The sequence below is a fragment of the Anas platyrhynchos genome, chromosome Z (assembly GCF_047663525.1).
Source record: "Anas platyrhynchos isolate ZD024472 breed Pekin duck chromosome Z, IASCAAS_PekinDuck_T2T, whole genome shotgun sequence".
NCBI classification, from domain to species: Eukaryota; Metazoa; Chordata; class Aves; order Anseriformes; family Anatidae; genus Anas; species Anas platyrhynchos.
Window position 1 is genome coordinate 78,117,944 of NC_092621.1, and position 19,232 is coordinate 78,137,175.

General features: G+C 40.7%; 1 protein-coding gene across 1 annotated transcript in view; it reads right to left on the bottom strand.

Annotated features, from left to right (window-relative positions):
- Positions 1-12,889, bottom strand: part of ACOT12 (acyl-CoA thioesterase 12) — a 33,962-nt gene extending 21,073 nt beyond the window's left edge. The window contains exons 1-5 of the mRNA XM_038170773.2: positions 12,626-12,889; positions 10,005-10,074; positions 5,716-5,776; positions 4,595-4,696; positions 2,055-2,187 (exon numbers count right to left, since the gene is read on the bottom strand). Coding sequence (XP_038026701.2) covers positions 2,055-2,187; positions 4,595-4,696; positions 5,716-5,776; positions 10,005-10,074; positions 12,626-12,761 — 502 coding nt within the window. The 5' untranslated portion in view covers positions 12,762-12,889. The remainder of the gene's footprint in view (positions 1-2,054; positions 2,188-4,594; positions 4,697-5,715; positions 5,777-10,004; positions 10,075-12,625) is intronic.
- Positions 12,890-19,232: the final 6,343 nt, after the last annotated feature.

The window sequence follows — 19,232 nt, forward strand, 5'->3', positions numbered from 1 at the left end:
TGATTTCCTCTGTTCTTCCACAAGACCTGAGAGATGGGGGGTGGTGCACCCCTCAGTGCTATGGCAGCACAGAGATCCTTCCTTGAAAGAATCCTTTAAAGATGCTGCACCAGAAGCAGTAACTGTGAAACTCACGTTTAGCTACAAACACAGGCAGCCAACTTTCTCAGCTTGTGCTTCTGGTTATCCTTGGTTGCTCTGCATGACCTTTAACAGATGTTGTTACAGCAGTTTATCACTTCTTCAAATGCCTCTCATAGACTTTGACCATCATGTATGATGGGCACCCGTGCAAATCTGTCTAATTAAGGTTATAGTATGACGCGATCATTTCATAGACTTTTACTTACAAATTTTGTGATTACTAGGAAGAGTATAGAGTGGATACACTATTGATCTCGAACAGTGACCACTTTCTGTTATTTGAGTGTTTCCAATTCCACTTCCAAACGCTTAGCTAAACATCCTTACTGTAATCTTTGCTTTTTCAGATATATTTTCCAAGAGTCCCTTTAGACATGAGATGGTGTCAGTTATTTACAAAGAGTGCATTCATGCTACATGCTACTTGACCTGAATTGTACTTTAGATTTTTGCCCTAATTAACTGCCTTTATGATTATATAAACGTGTGGACACATCTGACTAACTTGCACTTTGGACCTACTTAAGTTGTTGCATAAGATCTACTCAGAAGACAAACTTCACTTTCTGAACATGCTACCTGGCAGTCACTTATGCAGTATTTTCTTCTCTTTCCCCTGTTTTGCTTGCTCTACCCCCTAAAATAGGTGAATCTCTGTTTATGGTGATCAGATCTTTCTAGGAAGTCTCCAGGCAAGGTAGTGGAAACCAAATTCATCAACCTTTGATTTCTCTTTCATGGTATTAAACCTCTTCCTATGAGGCAGTTACCATGAGGACTGTCCTGGACTTAATTTTCCTCCTAGGAGCTGGTAGGGTGCTATGTTTTGGATTAGGATGAGAAGAGTGCAGGTAACATGCTGATCTTTTAATTGTTGAAGAGCAGTGCTTACACCAAGCCAAGGGCTTTTCAGCTCCTCACTCTGTCCTGCCAGCAGGCAGGCTGGGGGTGCAGCAAGAGCTGGGAGGGGACGGACCCAGGATAGCTGACCCAAACTGGACAAAGCGGTATTCCACATCATATGGGGTCATGCTGAACAATATATAGGGGTGGCTGGCCCGGGTATGGGGGCCGGCTGCTTGGGGATAGGCTGGGCATTGGTCAGAGGGTGGTGAACAATAAAAATAAGCTATTTGCTTGCAGTAGCCCCTACACAGTCTAATTAAGTTGTTAAGACTCTAATTTATATTTACAAGAGGTTTCATCCTTCCTCAGTGAAGACAGACACATAATAATGACTGCTGTTCAGATACAGTTACAGCTCAGATTTTCCAGGTATCAGCACATTTCTTAACTGTTTGTTAATAACTTCTTTTGCAGGGGAACACAGCAACTTTGAACCACAGTGGTCTTTAAGAACAGAGATTTCTACCAGAAATTAATATGAACCAGTGCCTCGGATCAGCTTTTCTAATTTGGTCCTGAGGAGTTTATTTTTTTTTTCTTTACTTGTTTTAACCACCATCTAATGAAGTTTCACCTGCTTGTTGGGAACGTTCTCACAGCATGAACATAGCCCTTTGAGGTTTCTTGCAAAGACAGCCATAATCCCAAATGAATTTAATCCTTCTGTCTACATTATAACTGATGTTATAGGACTTTATAATTGTATTGCAAAGATCTGCATTTACTGTTAAATCTTAGATGTATAAGCAACAAGATCTGCATTTTACATCTATTTAACATGTGCTTAGCATTCAGTCCTGCATTTTAGATTTAGAATTTGTGAAAAACAAATAAATGGTACTCTATTAGTACAACTGTCCTACGCAGACTCACAAAATCTGATACACCCTTTTCTACCTGACACCACCACCTCATGGAGCTACACTCAGCTGTTTGGACTGTTTTTTTTTTTCTCCCTTCCTTATGTTATTTATTCCATCTTCTATAATGACCACAGTAATCACCTTCCTTATTACTCTCCTGCATTAGGTTCTGAAAGAGCTGTTCATAGCCCAGTCGGATTCTTCTTCTCTCAGTAGCCAGGGTGTGCTCCAGATGGTCTTCTGTAGACAGAAGCTGCACAGGTTCTAGTTCAATCTATGAAAATGGGAAAGAAAAAAAAAAAAGAAAAAAAAAAAATTCTTAATTCCACAATCATACCATGCACTTTGAACTTAAAATGGCATCAGCATTTTCTATAATCTTTTGCTATCAACTCTTCAAGAAGACAAGTGTCATTAATACAAACATGTGCAGAGTTAAAGTTCAAGAGATTCTGCATTATCTTTTCAGAGTCATTTGTTAAAACTCACACACAACAGGCTTTTAACTTCTTAATACAAAGATTCACAAGAGCACTTACAGTTTAAGACAGTCCTTATTTAAAAAACAACAGCAACAACAAAGAAAACAACAAAAAATCTATACTCAAACAAGAATATTTGAGTACAGAATTTTCTTTTTAGAAAAACAATCCAGTTGCAGTGGTGGTGAGCAGTGGTGCAATACTTTTTTTGTTAATGCATGAAAGTGTACCCCAGAGCCCATTCTCTTTCACTAAGTCTCCTTCAAATAGCCTGCACTCTTAAAATTCACTCATACTCACATGGCCTATTCTGTCTATCCCCAACTATCTGAAGACCTGTTTTAAAAGGACTACTGTTTTTCTGAGGTGGAGGAGAAATGCATGAACACATAGCACTTGGTGTGGCTTCAGGCTACACACATTTCATAGAAGCACAGAACCATAGGATGGTTTGGGTTGGAAGGGACCTTAAAGACCATCTGGTTCCAACCCCCTGCCATAGGCAGGGACTCTTCCCACCAGCCCAGGTTGCCCAAAGCCCCATCCAGCCTGGTCTTGAGCACCTCCAGGGATGGGGCACCCACAGCTTTCCTGGGCAACCTGCTCCAGTACCTCACCACTCTCAGAGTTAAGAATTTCCTTTACTAATAAATAATTTATGCCCTAAACGCTACCTGTGCTCAAATGCAAATTCCCATGTATGTCAGCGCAGGGAAAAAATGAATCCAGTCCCATACTGGCTTCTGAAAAGTCTTACATTTAGATAAATACTGTGAGGTGCTACTGAGCAGACACTTGTGTCATTTACTTACAAGATCTAATTTCAGAAACCTTAAAATAATGCACAAGCAATGTAACACAGACAAAACCAACATTTTACAGCCTGCTGCTACTATTTTTCAGTCTTCGAGTCTTCACTGAACACCCTTCCAGTTTACTTGCCTTATCTCTGACCCTACTCAAGAACTTCCCAGCTTTTTCCAAATGGCTTAGCTAGAAGATTAAGATGGTGAATGTATACTGTTGCTCCCTGCACAGCTTTAGCAACAATTGTTCAAAAAGCAGGTTTGAAAAAATGTTAACTTCTCCAATACTCTAATTTCCAATGAAATTAGAACTGAAATCTTAAACTCCCTCTGGGCAGTCCTGTCTTAAGCTTAGTTAATCATCACAAATTTAATCTGTAAATAATCTCCCTGGAAATTTGGGCATAAGGTGCCATGGATGTGATATCAAATTAATAATAAACAATCCTTACTTTATATTTCAGTGCTCTCAGGCTAACCTTAGCCATTAACCTTTCAGAGACAAGCTAAGCTTTAGTTTTGGTAAAACTGCACTAATTTGTTTCTTCAGCAAACTGCAATATATAATTGCAGAAAAGGAAAGAAATGACTGGATGTATTGAATTGCTCATGTGATGACAACTGTCTGCCAATCAGCAGTGGATATTAATAAGGCAAGATGCACTTTTATAATGTGTTAAAAGAAACTGGAAAGTCAGATATGATACTAGTAACTTGTGTTAGAAAGTAGACTGTACACAAAGGGAGTTCATTAAGAATATCTGAGGAATATACGGCCTTTCCCACACGAACACTTTAGAAAAACTGTGCTTCCACTGTGAAGGACAAACAGCACTGTGACTGGTTTCTAAACACCTCCAAGGAGCCAAACACTGGGGAGAAGAGACAACAGTGGCATACAAACTATTTAACATTAATGCTGAAGAATTAATTTAGGTTGGAAGCTAGCTTAAAAATGTTTTCTACCTGAGTAGTCATGACTCTGACCACCTTCTCAAAAGCAGGTGTGAAGGATGAAAACAAAAAGGACCCCATCCTCCCCCAAGCCCTTATATGTATATAGATCTGCTTCTGAAAAGGAGAGAGGTGGTGCAAACTCACAGGAATTTCTTTTCCAATGCTTGCCTATGGCAATATTGCAGTCCCCATAACAGCACCACTTCTACTACTAGTAAATGTGCAGGAAAAAGTGGAAACAATAAAAAAGCCTAAAAAATTCATATCAGTTGTGGAAAAAAATATCTCCTTATTTTCTGGAGTTCATGCTATTTTTCTGTCATTGATCAGAATGAACAGGTATCATCATTTTCCTGTGTTTCACAATCAGAGGAGGGCTATTTCACAGACATATAGTCCCAGTAATGTCAAGCATAGAACAAAATAGAATGAATACCTTTTTAGCACCGACTGGTTTGGCTACATATGTTGCATATGCCACACTCACGATTTTTTCAACATTTGTCAAAACGTCCTGTACTGTAACCTTGATGCCAACCTACAAGGAAGAAGGTAGTGGGAGAAGGGGACAAAAAAGTAATTACATCATCGTCCACTGAGTTCAGATAAAGCAGAGCACTGTTTAACAAATTAATCATGTCCTGTCTCTGAAACCTAAGGAAAAAAGGTAAAAAGCCTAAAAAAGGTAAAAAGCCTGATCTGCTATCACTGATAGAGCTCTGAACATACAAGAACATCACAATATTCTCTGGCCTCTGAAAAGCCCTTTAGCACAGCTGTATATAGATGTTTCAAACCATCTGTAAGGGTAACATAAAAAACAGGAAAGACACTTAGATTTAGTTTTATGGGTATCCATTTCCATTTACTTGCGGTGCCATTGGGAGTCCATGTCTAAATCTAAGATCTGTACGAACAGTGAAGTCTTTATAAAGACACAGAATACAGTGAAACACTTGAAGGGGAAGCACTTCATTTGACCCTCTGATGTGCATCAAATCTTTTGATTTTTGTGAACTTTAGAGCCTTCTGGAATACATTCTCTAGGATATGCACCTTTTCCATTAATACTAATTAACATACCCATATTGTTCCATTCTTATTTCAAGTAATTGGACAATACATTATTACAATATGAAGAGTAATAATGTGCACAACTAGCTGAAAGAAATACATTTTTTTTTTTACCAAAAGTTTCAAAAATATTTAGAAGACCACCTATTCAGTAGAGCCTGGCTCTGATCTGAAGATGACACAGAGGTTAACGGCTTTGGACTGGACGAACACCAACTACGCCAACCTGTCCATTACACCTGCCAAGTATTTTGAGTCTTCAGGGTCCAGTTGCTGTTTTGACACAGATTATTTAACAGGCAATATGCAATTAAAATAGTCATTATGAAACCAGAGTTTCATTAGGCAGCGCTGTTGTTTAGATTTCTGCACTACATCCTTCTGGAACTAGTTAGACTGGATCCTTGTTTCATTTCTCTTCTCCTCCCATCTCTCTCCCCTGTTCATTAAGCATCATTAGAAATAACAGTGATGATCTCTTACCTCCATGCTGGTGTTGAATGCTCTGTTCACTTTTGCTTTGATGGTTATAACTTGTCCAACCCTGTTAAGAAGAGTAAAATCTTCTTATGGTACGTAATCATGCAGCTTAATAAGTGTTTGGACATCCCTCTCTAGGTATTCATAATAGCAGTGAAAAAAATCTCTGGAAGAAACTCTCATTAAGCTGTGATCAGCCTGTATCTTCCACAGTGTACTGAAAATGCACTGAAAAAGGTTTAGCACAGTCAGATTACACTCATGCTTAATAATGATTTTAGTCTTTCAGAAAACTATGTAAGCTTAATTCTAGGCATTCCTTTTCCTTGCTATCCCTATGACATCAGGTATGCTCCAGGATCTTAGTCTTCCAAGAAATTTTGGCCTAGATTCTGCTTTTGCTCAAACGCACATCATGTGCATCCCCTTATATACAGATAGATACACACTAAGGAATACTCCCAGTTTGTGCTCTATCCCCTAGAGCTCTTTGAAGCTTCTGTAGGATGGGAAAAGAGTTTACTTCCCACATTCTGGCCAAGAGCAGGGATGTAACATGCCCCTTCTGTCTGAGCAGCTACTACTCTTTCCCATTTACTTACACAGAATACCTAAACAGAATATTATATTTATGTATAAATAACACATGTATTATATTTATATGTATTTACATATTTATTTAGTTATATTTACTTATATACATAAAATTAACTGACTTTGAAAATACTTTCCTTACAGAATAATGCTTCTTATATACTGATAAGTGTGGTTTTTTATCAGGCAATGCTAAAATAGTGAAAAGAAGGCAGTTTCCTCCAGAGTTGTCTTATTGAGCAGAACAGCAAAAGGACATGAGGCAAAGACAGGGTAAGTGAGAACGGCAGCCAAAATAACTGGGCATGAGGCTGCTGACTTCAGGGAAATTAGGCCAACCTAAAACTGCTAAGGATCAGTCCCAAAGCAGGCAAAGCACAGCAAGCTACATCCATGACTATCAAATATAACTCGGGCTACCTGATCACCTAAGAAACAGACATCTATAGCTAAGCACTGGGCACAGCATGACCCCAGTTTATTAAGAAAAAAAAACCTTTATAATTTCTTCCTAATTTAATGGATAGGCGATTTATTTTTTTTTTGATGTACAAAGGTAAGGCTTTTGTTAAACTGCTTCTTTCACTGACAGATTTTCAAACAAGTTATCAAGCAATATAATGGAAAGTAGGAAAACTGTTCCTTTACAATACCAGACAAGAAGAACGAATTGCAAAGATTTTTTTTTCTTTCTTGTTCACATTCAAAAATGCAAGTGGAAACCTTTACATGGGGAAAAAAGTGGTTCGAGGAATGATTTTGGTCCTTCTGCAGATATACACCTTTTGAAGATTCTCAGTTTTTCTGTCGCTCACTGCAAACATACAAACATTAACATAATAGTTCCAAACTGCACAGAAAAGGGAACCACCAATGCCTTTAAAAATGAGAGGGTATTCAGAACAATAGCATAGTATTTGTGTTCAGGCTTGGCAAAGAAGTTACAGATACAGTCTTGCAAAAAGCCTTTAGAAAACTTAGAAAGAGAACTCATTCAAGTATCCTGAAAAACCTCTGAAGATTCTGTATCTGCCACAAAACTCTCAAGAGGATTACAGTAACAAGCAACAGAAGTAATGAGAAGTGCAAGGTGAAAAAAAGGTAAGTTTATGCCACACACTAACAGTGAGCATGAGGCTTTCCTCTAAAGAGCGAGAGTTCAGAGTCTGTGGATGCTTGCAGAAGATGTCACGGTCCCTGTGAAGGACACCATGATGGCAGATTGTCCGTGAGGATCCATGCACAGCAGGGAATGCAGCAGTCTCTACCCCATTCTTCCACACAAAGACTGTTTATTTGACCTTTGCCAGCAATAGGTCCCGGCGACCTCTCTTCCTCTTTGTGAGAACATTGCATAAAAGAGGTTGAGAGAGGTAAGGTTGCGTCTGTTAATGTTTCAGGGAACTGCGGAGTTTGAGGGAACAGCAGAACAAAGTTGGATGTGATCTCACTCAACCTCAGGAGCCAGTCCTGCAATAAGGTGGGTTTGGATCTTAAGAGACATTGAACGCCCTGACTGACTTACATCTCCTTCAGTGTTCCAGTCTATGTAGCTGAATTCACATTTCATTGCAGAAAAGCGTAGTCCTCTGGGGTCCATGGCCATAACAGAAAATAAAGATGTCCGAACTGAGATTGTAAGACAGTGCGATAGGGAAATGTCTTTTCATATATTATCCAGAGCAGTTTCAAAATGAAATGTTTTACGTGGTATCACGTATTCTGTCTTTGGACAAACAGATTTATTTAAGCCAAGACAGCTGATCAGCTTGGGCATTTAAATAGATACTTAAGGGCAGAAGTCACAGAACATCACACTTTCACTTGTAACTGGCAGAAGGATTCTGAAATACATCAGAATGGTTAACATACGGAGCATTAACAAAATTTAAATGTAATTTAAAGTTAGAAGTTCTTACTACTGATCTGCTGCATATTAAAAGATGAGGAAGAGGAACTTATTTCTTATCATGGCATAAAAGTGAGTGTTGCAATATAGGGATATATTCTGAAAAAAATGTATTTCCATGTCCACTGAAGAGAAATAAGCACAGAAGAGTTAATCCTTACAGAGCATACCTAACCTGACTTAGGTAAATGAAGCCTCACAGCTGGTAACTTACAAAACATTTTTTTTTTTACCTAATAAGAAGAGCTCTTACTAATGCCAGACATTTGTATTATCTGGCAAAATTTAGGAAATGACACAGTGAACTATGAACAGGATGTTAGGGATGACTGAGGCTGAAGAATAATTACTGAAACCACTTCACAGTTACTAGACTTGTACCTTAAATTCTTATTAATAATGAAACATTGGCCCTACAAGTAGAAGTAGAGCTAGGAACATATTTAGAAACGAATTTGAAAAGACAGTATTTTTATTCTATTTCAGAAGTTCAGGTCTGCTCTCAGAAACAAGAGAGAAAAATGCTCTGAGACTAATGAAGTCTGAAATACTATGCCTGAAAGAAAAACATTATTCTGACTTCATTTGTAGATCTGTGATCTACAGATCTGTAGATCCGTAATCTGTTCATCTGTGATCCCTGTTTTTGCAGAGAAGATTATTGCCTAAGGAAAAAATTAAAACCACAGAACAATTATAGGCAAGACAAACATTTTAAAACTCATTTGGTAGAACAAGCCAAGAACTTCTTGTGATTTCTAGTCTTAGCATGACCATAGTCACTTGCTTTGCTGCTGGTTCTAGTTCTCATCTCGGTAGCCACTGGTCTAACAACTCGCTAACCAAAAGTGCAAGTTATTTATTTTACACCAGCTGCACATCTGACAACCAACATTGCTTGGCTTACAGTTATGATCGTTGCACATTGGTCTGTACCAGGTCCACCTCACCAGTGACATCCTTTATGCACTAATTTCTAGTGTGCAAGATGCAAAAACACACAAGAAGTTTGTAGGATATCTTGCTTCTTTCATTTGTGTCCTGCTGCTTCAGCAGCTCAGGTTCAGTAATACGATGAACTTCCACACACAGTTTTGCTTATTTATTTAAATTGAAGCAGACCATGGCTTTTACATATACTCTTAAATACAGCATTAAGTACAAAGCAATGACGTCACGTTTTTCACAAGATATGGTTCGGAAAAAAAAAACCTGTCATTTCTTCCTACAGTGTCTTTTATCCCGTACTTTTGTAAGGGATCATCATGGAGAATGGTTAAAACAAAACTTTTGCCTTTTAAACCTTGTGTTACCTTGTACACTTACTAAATACTGAATAATCACAAATGTAAAACATTTCTGTTTTGTTACGTGAAGATATTCTTTTAAAAGAGCTGCAAGAAAGAGTCAGTAAGAAATAAACTGAAACAGCACCTACAACCAAAATCGTACAGCAACCTTTATGAGTTTTATAAGTGTATTCCTCATTTAGCAGAGATAAGTAATGGCCTGTGGCACTCACTTCAACTAGAGCCAAAGATCACTGGGACATTGGTTTCTCACCTGGCATCTACGTTGCAGGTCAAAGTAACTACAGTTTATTTTAGATCTGTGAAATTTATCTCTGTTTTCTAAGTGGGTCAGGCTATCGCCGACAGGAAAGAGCAATTTCGAGACTTAACCCCATGGCTCTGGGGAGTTCGCAGTATTTTATGATGCCTCAGTTTATCTCTGCCAAATAAGAATCTCTAAAATGAAAACATTTCATCATTGTTAGCTGGTTTTGTACCTGGCAGCCTCTTCAAACTGTATGTCATCCATAGATGCTGTCACACAAGACACACCAGCGTGTTTCTCAGCTTCAAGAGAGACACAAGGACAGACAATTACTACACTGCACTTGCAGCAAGACATTCACCTATATATTTGCAAGTCTGAAGTGGAGCCTTTAGAAAAAAGGCAGCTGAAATAAGATTAATACTTACCATGAAACAAAGGTAATATCAGGAAATGAGACTAGATGATTATAATGATTCTCCTGAGTTTGAGAAGCTCTAACTATTTAAGGTCCTCCTCTAAAACTGAGCATTCTGAATGAGAGCTATCAAGCATGTTCCAGGGGAAAAGAGTATTAACAGGTCTACAGAAATCCCAGCAACCAACCTCAAAATGAGAATGCTGTGAATGGCAGCTACATTAAACCTGTCTAGAAGGTTATGTCACTTGAGAATTCTCAGACACAGGAGAAAGACCTACTGGCTTGACAGTATGGTCACAGCAGTCGAAAGCGGGTAAGTACATGCCCCCAGTATTATATTAAAACCACAGGATTATTAAAAAATACAATCAAGATTTAAACATTGGAAAAGAGTATTTACTTTTTGTAACCATTTGAAAATATTGTTTTTGAAATTTGTGGTGTTCTTCATCTCATAGATTACGAAAAATAATACATCCTATTTGTATTAATTAGAAAAAATAATCTTGAAAAGGTAAATATCTCTGCTGATAATATTTGGGAGTCCAATAGTCATCTTTTTACATTGAGTTATTGTGATTTACTATTTATTTGACCATAGCGCCTAGAGTTTCATATCACAGGCTAAATTCCTCATCCCCTAGGGTCTATGGAGCAGGCTCCCCAGGGACAGTCACAGCAGTGTCTATCGGAGTTTAAGAAGCATTTGGACTGTGCACCCAGTCATACGGCTTGAATTTTTGGGTAGACCTTCATGGTGCCATGAGTTGGTCTCGATGACCCTTATGGGTCCCTTCCAACTCGGAATATTCTATGATTCTGTGATTCTATGAGTCCATGTAAACACAGGGAACCCCAGCTCCAGAAAGTTTTCTGGGTGATGCAGACAAAAAAAAAAGAGTCCTAGGAAACGTGGACAACAGTAGTCTGCCCAACAGAGAGAAGTTCTCACTCCCATGGAGCCCAACAATATTTTTGTGACCATTGGTGGAAAAGGCTTGGAGAAAATGGAGAGAGGGTGGTGCATAAATTGTATAATTACCTGAGGAATTCCTTTTTAAAATATGAGGGTAAAACACGTTAAGGCACTTATCAGAAACACAACAAACTGTGCTGAAGGGAAGAGGTCACTAAAGACTAAGAGGCTAGAGTTGCCACAGCCTAATGCAAGATCATGAGTAAGGCTGTGATAGATCATAAACAGCCTCAAAGTGGAGCAGAGACAGGTAGATCAAGCCTGAAGCTGCAGGTCATGGAACAAAGGAGGTACAAAATCCAGGCATCTGCAACTGCAGCAGCTGGCACTACCACAGGGGAAAGGTGCAAAAGCCAAACAAATCCCTGCCTGGCATGCTGCATTTGCTGTGACACAAGTCCCAAGCTAGGGAAAGCATTAAAAAACGTGTGTGTGCAATGGGAATAGCTGTGTGGCACAAGTCAAATCAAGCAAAAGCAATCACTAAAGGTGGACTGAAAGCAAGCTCCCCTGTCAGGTTTGCAGCTGATGGGGATCACAGATTCACTGAAGTCCAGGGAGCAGGCGCCAACCATCGCAGCAGCTGGGGCTCTGCTGCATCAGGGCAGGGACTCGAGTTACAGGCTTTATACCACCAGTGAGCAGCCTCTCCATGAAGAGTGCTTTTAAGAGAGGAGTCACCGAAGGGCTGGAGCCAAGCCGGTCCCTAGTGCCACCATAAACCTCTAACAAACACGCAGTCACCCTGGGAAGCTGCACCCTGCCAGGTGGTTGCTGCATGGGACAGGTCCTCCAGCATCCCACAATTTGTGGGTTATGTACAGCTGCAAGCCACCAAGCATGACACACACCTAGACAGCCAGCACACCACACTGCGTGCCTAAAACCACCCAGCTGGGCAGCAGCTCCCCCAAAAACAACCGCTATCCTCTACCAGCCTTCCTGCGCCCCGCAAGCCCACGCCATGCACCGGGGCTCACCGGCTGGCGGCAGCGCATTTGCCTGGCATCTAGAAGTTAGCTGAGGGGTGTTAAAAGTTGTGTTTGATTTTTTTTTTTTTTAAGCCGGTGTTTCTTGTGTTGTTTTTCTCCGAGTATGTTTAAATTAGGGCTTTTTTTTTTTTTTTGCTTTCATCGAGCAGCTCTCATTGCTCCATCCCCGGTCTATCCATCTCCCTGCTAGCTCTGGCTGCTCCCTCTCACCCCACACCCCCTCTGCACCCTGCTCCTCATCCCAATCCCCCCTCACGCCCCCCGGGGGCACAAAACCACCCTTTTCCCCTCCTGCCACCGGCAAAAGCCAGGAAGGAGCCGCCGCTTTCGGGGCGAGGCAGCGCCTACAGGGGCAGCCCGAGGGGCTCCGGGGCAGCAAATGGCGGCGGGGGTGCCTCAACCCCCGGCTCCCTGAGGCGGTGTCGTGGTGGTCGCCATCCCCCGGGGCGCCGCCGCCCCTCTACCTGCCAGGCAGGCGGTGGCGTCCATCCACTTGAGGAGCTGCCCGGCGCTCAGCTCCCCGCGGTGGTTGGCGTGAGCCGGGAAGATGGCCTGGCACATGCCGACATCGCCGCCCGCCGCCGCCACGCACCGCTCCATGGCGCCGCGGGCAAAGCGGGCAGCAGCAGCGGCGGCTGAGGCTGTGCCGGGCACCGGGATGGGACGGGACGAGCCGGGCAGGGCCGGCCCAGCCTCCCCGCTCCCTGCCGGGACGGTCCCGCCCCACCATGGCCGTGGCCGGGCAGGAATCGCCCCCCTCTGGCCGCCGCCGGGCTGCGGTGGGGCGGGAAGGTGGCTCCGCCATGGAGGTGGCAGCCGGGGGGTGCCGGGGGCTGCCGGCCTGACCTGGGCGCTGAGGGGGACACACGACGCCTAAGATTTGATGGGGAGCTTATACATTTGTTTATTTTTTATCCCTGGGTGTTTGATCAGCCTCTCTGTCATCTAGCAGTGGCTTGCTACCCGCTGTTCCAACCGCAGGCTTCCCGTGTTTATTAAAAACAGGCTGAAATACTTTTTGTATTGTGCCGTGAATGTTCGTCTAAGCATTGTTAAAGATCCAGCTTTAACCCATAAGAGCAGGGAAAATTTGAGTGTTAACCAACCTGCCACACCAAGATCAGAGTTTCTCAGTAGTGTAGGGATTGTCTTCCCACATGGTCTGTTCCTGCCCTCACACTCTTGTTCTCGTCCAGGTGGCTTTCACATCTGTTTAACATGTAGCTCTGATCAGGCAATTGGCCCAAAATATTTATGTCACCTGCTGTGAGATCAGGAGATACAAAGCTGTTGCTATCAGACAGGTAAAAGAGAAATCTAAAGCTGCACACATCTGAAATTTTCTGAAGCATGTGGAGGAGGACATGCTTGGGTGAGGGGTCATCAAACCTCTCCTCTCAGAGAAACAGAAAAGCTAACTTCTCTCATTTCTGTTGGGGTGAGGGAAGCTGGTGTTTGGTACTTCTCACACCAGAACTATATGTACCTCCTGACTTATAAAGTGTGTCACACAGCTTAAGGAGATGGGAGCTGCCTTTCAAGAACAGGAATGGCCACCCAGGATCCAAATGAGGTCTCCACATGGCTGCCATGGGTTTGAACACTTGGCAGACATGGAGAGCGAGGTGAAAGACCTCACAGCCTAAAATGTAATTTTCCCAAACTAGCCTCTACTTCCATAAGCCGCCTTTCTTTTCTGCCTCTTGTCCCGCTCCTCTGACTCTGTCTGCTGAAATAACTGAGTCAGATGTCTCTCATACAGCTGGCTTCAGCATCTCCTTTCTTTGCAACCCCTTGTATTCCTTTAGCTTCTTACATGGTCTCCATTGGAGTAATTGAGTGGTTTGCAGTCTTGTGTATTTGTCCTCATAAAACATCCGAAAGGCCAATATCGTTCTCTTTTCACAGCTGAAAAATTAGAGAAATGAAGTTACTGGCCCAAGTTCACAGAGGAGATCAGTGTGGCAGATCAAGTTTCCCAGTAGAAAAGTGCCTTATGTGGTCTGGTGGTCACTGCTGGAAAAAGTTGGTCAGACCAACACTACCTTAAGGCAGACTCTGGGAGGCATCTTTGTAAACTGTCAGATTTCTTTTTACTGATGCCCGCTGTGGTGAGAGGAACAAGTGGTTAAAGACAGATAGAAGATGCCTTATATCCAAACCCACACATCACTGAGTTAGAGCCTTTGGTGAAACTGCTGTTTTTAATTGAGAAATGGTGGTGACTTAGAGTGAGCTCAACTTTAAAGGTTTGGTTAGCTGACTAAAAAATTGGCTTTCCTTCAGAAGTTGCTTGCTAATGTCATTTTTTAAAGTGTTTGTCAATAAATGATTCTCACTTAATGGCTTGAGACTTCTTGTGCTAAACTAAAATAGTAAAACCAAGAGGCACAGGTGCAGTACTGTTTTAAATGCTTTTACAAAGGAGAAAGGATTATCCTCTCCTATTAACATATACTTGTAATTGAAGCAACATAATTTTGAAGGCTTTGTGCAACGCAATAGCACATCTCACGAGTGATGTGGTGAACAGGACACAGAACAGTACCTGTAGAGGAATTGTGCCAGAAGGGGTAAGGCACCTTATTATTAAAAGATGAGTTCAGTATTAGATGTGCATAAATCTTCTGGAAAATATAGCCATTTTATGTAGCAAGAAGTACTGCTCAATCACACGGTATATAGGCAGCTAGCAGCCAGTTCAAGTGATGTAGCTGTACCAGACTTGACCTTCGTCTTGACAAGACTTGACAAGCTAGACCTTTGTCCTGGCTTCAGCTAGGACAGAGTTAATTTTCCTCCTGGAAGCTGGCATGGTGCTGTGTTTTGGGTTTAGGATGAGAATAATGCTGATAACAAACTGATGTTTAGTTGTCTTACACGGAGCCAAAAACATTTCAGCTTCTCACACTGCGCTGCCAGCCAGGAGGCTGAGGGTGCAGAAGGATCTGGGAGGGGAGAGAACCAGGGCAGCTGACCCCAGCTGGCCAAAAGGATGTCCTGTACCATGTGGAGTCAGGCTGAGCAATGAATATGGGGTAGCTGGCCAGCGTGGGGGGATCACTCACTGCCTGGGGACGGGATGGGCATCAGTCAGTGAGTGGTGAGCAATTGCATTGTGCGTCACTTGCTTTCTACGTCCCATTATTACTAATTATTATTATTACTACTGTTATTACTGTTGTTATTACTGTTATTACTGTTATTATTTTTGTTGTTATCATCATCTTAATCATTATTTCTCTTCTTTTTGTGTCCTTTTAAACTGTCTTTATCTCAATCCACGAGCCTTAACTTTTTTTTTCCTCCCAATTCTCTCCCCCATTCCACCGGGAGGTGGAGGTGAGCAAGCAGCTGTGTGGTGCCTGCTGGTTAAACCACAACAACCTTATTCTGAGAATCGTTACAGAGCAAGGGGGTAGTAAGGGAAGTCTGATTTAGAACCAAAATTTCTCAGAAGCCCATAATCTATAACTGCTTGTTAGTTGTCTCCCAAAATTCTGTCACTGTTTAAACAGATGCATGCAAGACCAGAGAGCTTCAGGGTCCTTTGAGAAACTACAGACTAATGTGATAATCGTGACATCATGTTCACAAATCTTTTCTTACCAGTGGAGTCAACAGATGTGGGACGTGCCTCCAGAGCGGCTCTTTTGGGTAACGTTTTAAATACAGATGTCAGTTACTTCAGTAAATCGACCAGAATATGTAGCTATGCATCTTTATATGTTTCTATTTTCTTGAAATAAATATATCACTCCCTGAAGTTACAAATGTTTTGGAGAGTCATATGTTTCTCTCATAACCCTAGTTATTCTTGGAGAAAAAAAGTTGTGTGTTGTTTTTATTTTGACACAGCTTTTGAAAATACAACTACTTCTTGTAAAATGAAACTTTATTCTAAAATGTATCCAAAATTGCAAGACACAAGCACCATTAAACAGATAAATAGACATATATTTATGTACAGAGAGCATCAAAACACAAAACAATTGTTAATATAATTCTTATACCATTTTAATGAGTATCCATCAATAAAACTTTACAATTTAAAGAAGACTTTTCAGTTGCAAAACAGTTGTAAAATCATATGTATAAATTATGTTTACTACAATTCCAATAACAGAGGCAAAGTAAAATACAAAAATAATAATCAATACTGCAAATTCAAATACAAAACCCAAAGTAATGCTGCACAGGTACATACGTACACTGGATGAATTCATGCAGCTAGGCAGTGCAACAAATTAACTGCTTAGTTTAACTTATCACAAAATGGAACAACCATGTCGGCAAACAGAAGAAAATATATTTTTGTAATAAATCATAGTGCATTTTGAAGTTAGACTTTATAAAATGATTGTTGAGTGATATACTTCTAAAATCCCCCATGTGATCTGAGATTCCCCAGCTCCTCTCCTGCAAAATAAAATACAAATGACAAAAGCTAAAAAACCCACTGTAGTACAGAGTCTGATGTACTGGTACCATCTTGAATTTTTATTCTTGGTATCAGACTTGTTTGCAAGTGTCCATGTCCAAAAGGACATACATTACTCCTTGCTATGAAAAGTAAATCTTACGTGTTCAAATGTTATCCCCATAAATTGAATCTCACATGATGCGTAGACTGTGCTGGTTTAGAGAGGCACAGCTGAGCCTTGAGAAAATAACTCTTAAATCCCTACGAATTACAGAGAGAGAGTAAAACGGAGGATAGAGAGACCTCTTTATTCCTGAAGCTCCTATCCCTAATTGCTTTGATTACACAAACACAGAATAACATAAAAGGCTTTTATGGCTTGGATGAAATTTTCTGCTAATTTGCTGGGCAAGCGCAAAGCCCATGTTTCTCCACAGAGCTTGCCTTTCACAGTGTAGAAGGCTACGGACTGTTTTGGTTGGTGAAAGGAAGCCTCAGGTAACTGTATGGAAAAATACTTCTGCGGTGAAAATGCTTTAGAGATAAGGAAACAAAAATCAGAACAGAACCTCGTGAAAACTGTGATTTCTTGTGTAGCTGTGATACTAAAACATGGCTGTTCACCTTTCAGTTCTGCATTGGTTGGTACATCATGATCAAACGTAGTTAAAAGTGAGGCTCATACCTCATCAAATGTTACTGGTTAGGTGTCAAAGTTAGATGAGATACAATTACACAGTCTGACGCTTTTTCCTAAAATCTTAAGTGATAAGCACGCTCAGTGTTTTCACTAGGAAGTCACTGCTAATGCTACATTTCTTTGCTGAGAAGACATTAATGTACAGCAGCCTGTAAACTACCGAAGAGTTGCTCCCTGCATCCTTTGTGCATCCACAACTCCCTTTCAAGCCAATGATAACTTTCGAGTTAATGGGAGTTTCAAGCAAACAAGGGATGCAGAAAAACACCTGTATTGGATAAACAAGGTAGCAATTTATACAGCAGCATTTCTAAATTTTCAACATGCAAGCACATGTAGAGAGAAGCTAAGAGACGGCATGCATTGCAGTGATATGTCATTGTGCTTATGTCTGGTGGAGAACACTATGGCGTTTTCACCTGGGAAAACATAAACATTAGACCCAGTAGACTCAAATAGCCAGTATTAATGAAGCCATCAGCTACTATGTAGTAAAGAATACCCCAAAGGTTTGTCCGCTCATAGCTTATAGATACTGAAGCTGAAGAGAATTACAAAGGCACAATACAAGCCTATATTTCTTGTAAATTATATATATTCATATATTTTTGCTCAAACCACCTCAAGATACTGAATGATAAAATATAACTGAAAATATAAACGTTACTTGAAAGTTAAGCACTAAAAATAAATGCTTGCTGGAGAAGATAGCTCATCACTTGCTACATTTCTACACTTTCTGGGTGCTAAGCTTGTCCACATCTCCTCCATGGCTGACAAAACCCATCAAGATGTTCAAGAATATGGTGATCCACAGGAAAATTGGAAGATTATCAGGCGACAGACAGAATGGTATGCATCTGAAAAGTTGTCCGTAAGTGGCTACCACAGTAACCTTTCCCGCTGCCACTGCTTTACTCTTGGTCCAGAATTCACTGAAGACCCAGAAGCAGTAACGGGAAATTCACATCCATTTTCATGCAGGGATGAGGCTAGGGTAATTCTTGAAAATAATATTTTGGTTTAGTTCAGCACTTAAAATATTGAACAGCAGAGCAGGGATTGTACTAGCATATCATAAAAAGCATTTCTCAAATTTTCTACTCATAGCTACACAAGATGCATATCATTTTCAACACTGAATGACTCACAACTCAGAAAATATAGCAAACATACTAATACCGCTGCTGTTAGACTCATTAAAATATAAAAAATAAATTTCACCTACTTTTGTGTGATGAATTTATACGGCAACTTTGGAGGGAGCCACTCTTTGGAGGCCCAGCGGAGAGAATGTGGACACTTCATGAAGGTGAAAAGGTGCCAAGCTCAACATTTGTATTTTTAAACCTCAGCTCTTCCTCAGCTTGCAACAAGAATTGGTACAATTGTTATGATTTGGTATGCATGGTTAATGAAGAAAGATACTGAGTTGGGTGAGAATAAAGTAGGTGTATGGTACGAGCCTGAGGTGGAACCTAGATGGGCTTTGCTAACCCAGACAGTAACGCTGTCTTCAAAGACCTGGCCTATCTGAAACTGGGTACTTTCCTTATCTCCAAACCAGCATGTGAAATTATATACATTTACAGAAAGCTTACAAAAAATCCCCATAAACTGCCATTACTACCTGAATTTTCACAATCCTAAATTAGGAGCTTCTAGATTCATTCCTGAAAGCTCTTAGGAAAGGAACCTAGTCATTCCTAGAAAGTATATACATTAATATCTTAGTTACAACCTCACAGCTGAATTTAAAAGCAGCATATGCTATTGCTGGTGTTGATTCATCTATGCAATGGTTTCTTCATATGTTGCTTTAAATGAATGAATCAGTGCAGACAAAGAATGAGAGAGCCCATTTAACAAATAAAGGCTAGAATCTCTAGGCAGGGGTAAAACTTCCAGAAATGTTCAAACAACTTAATTCAAGTTACACCTGTTTATA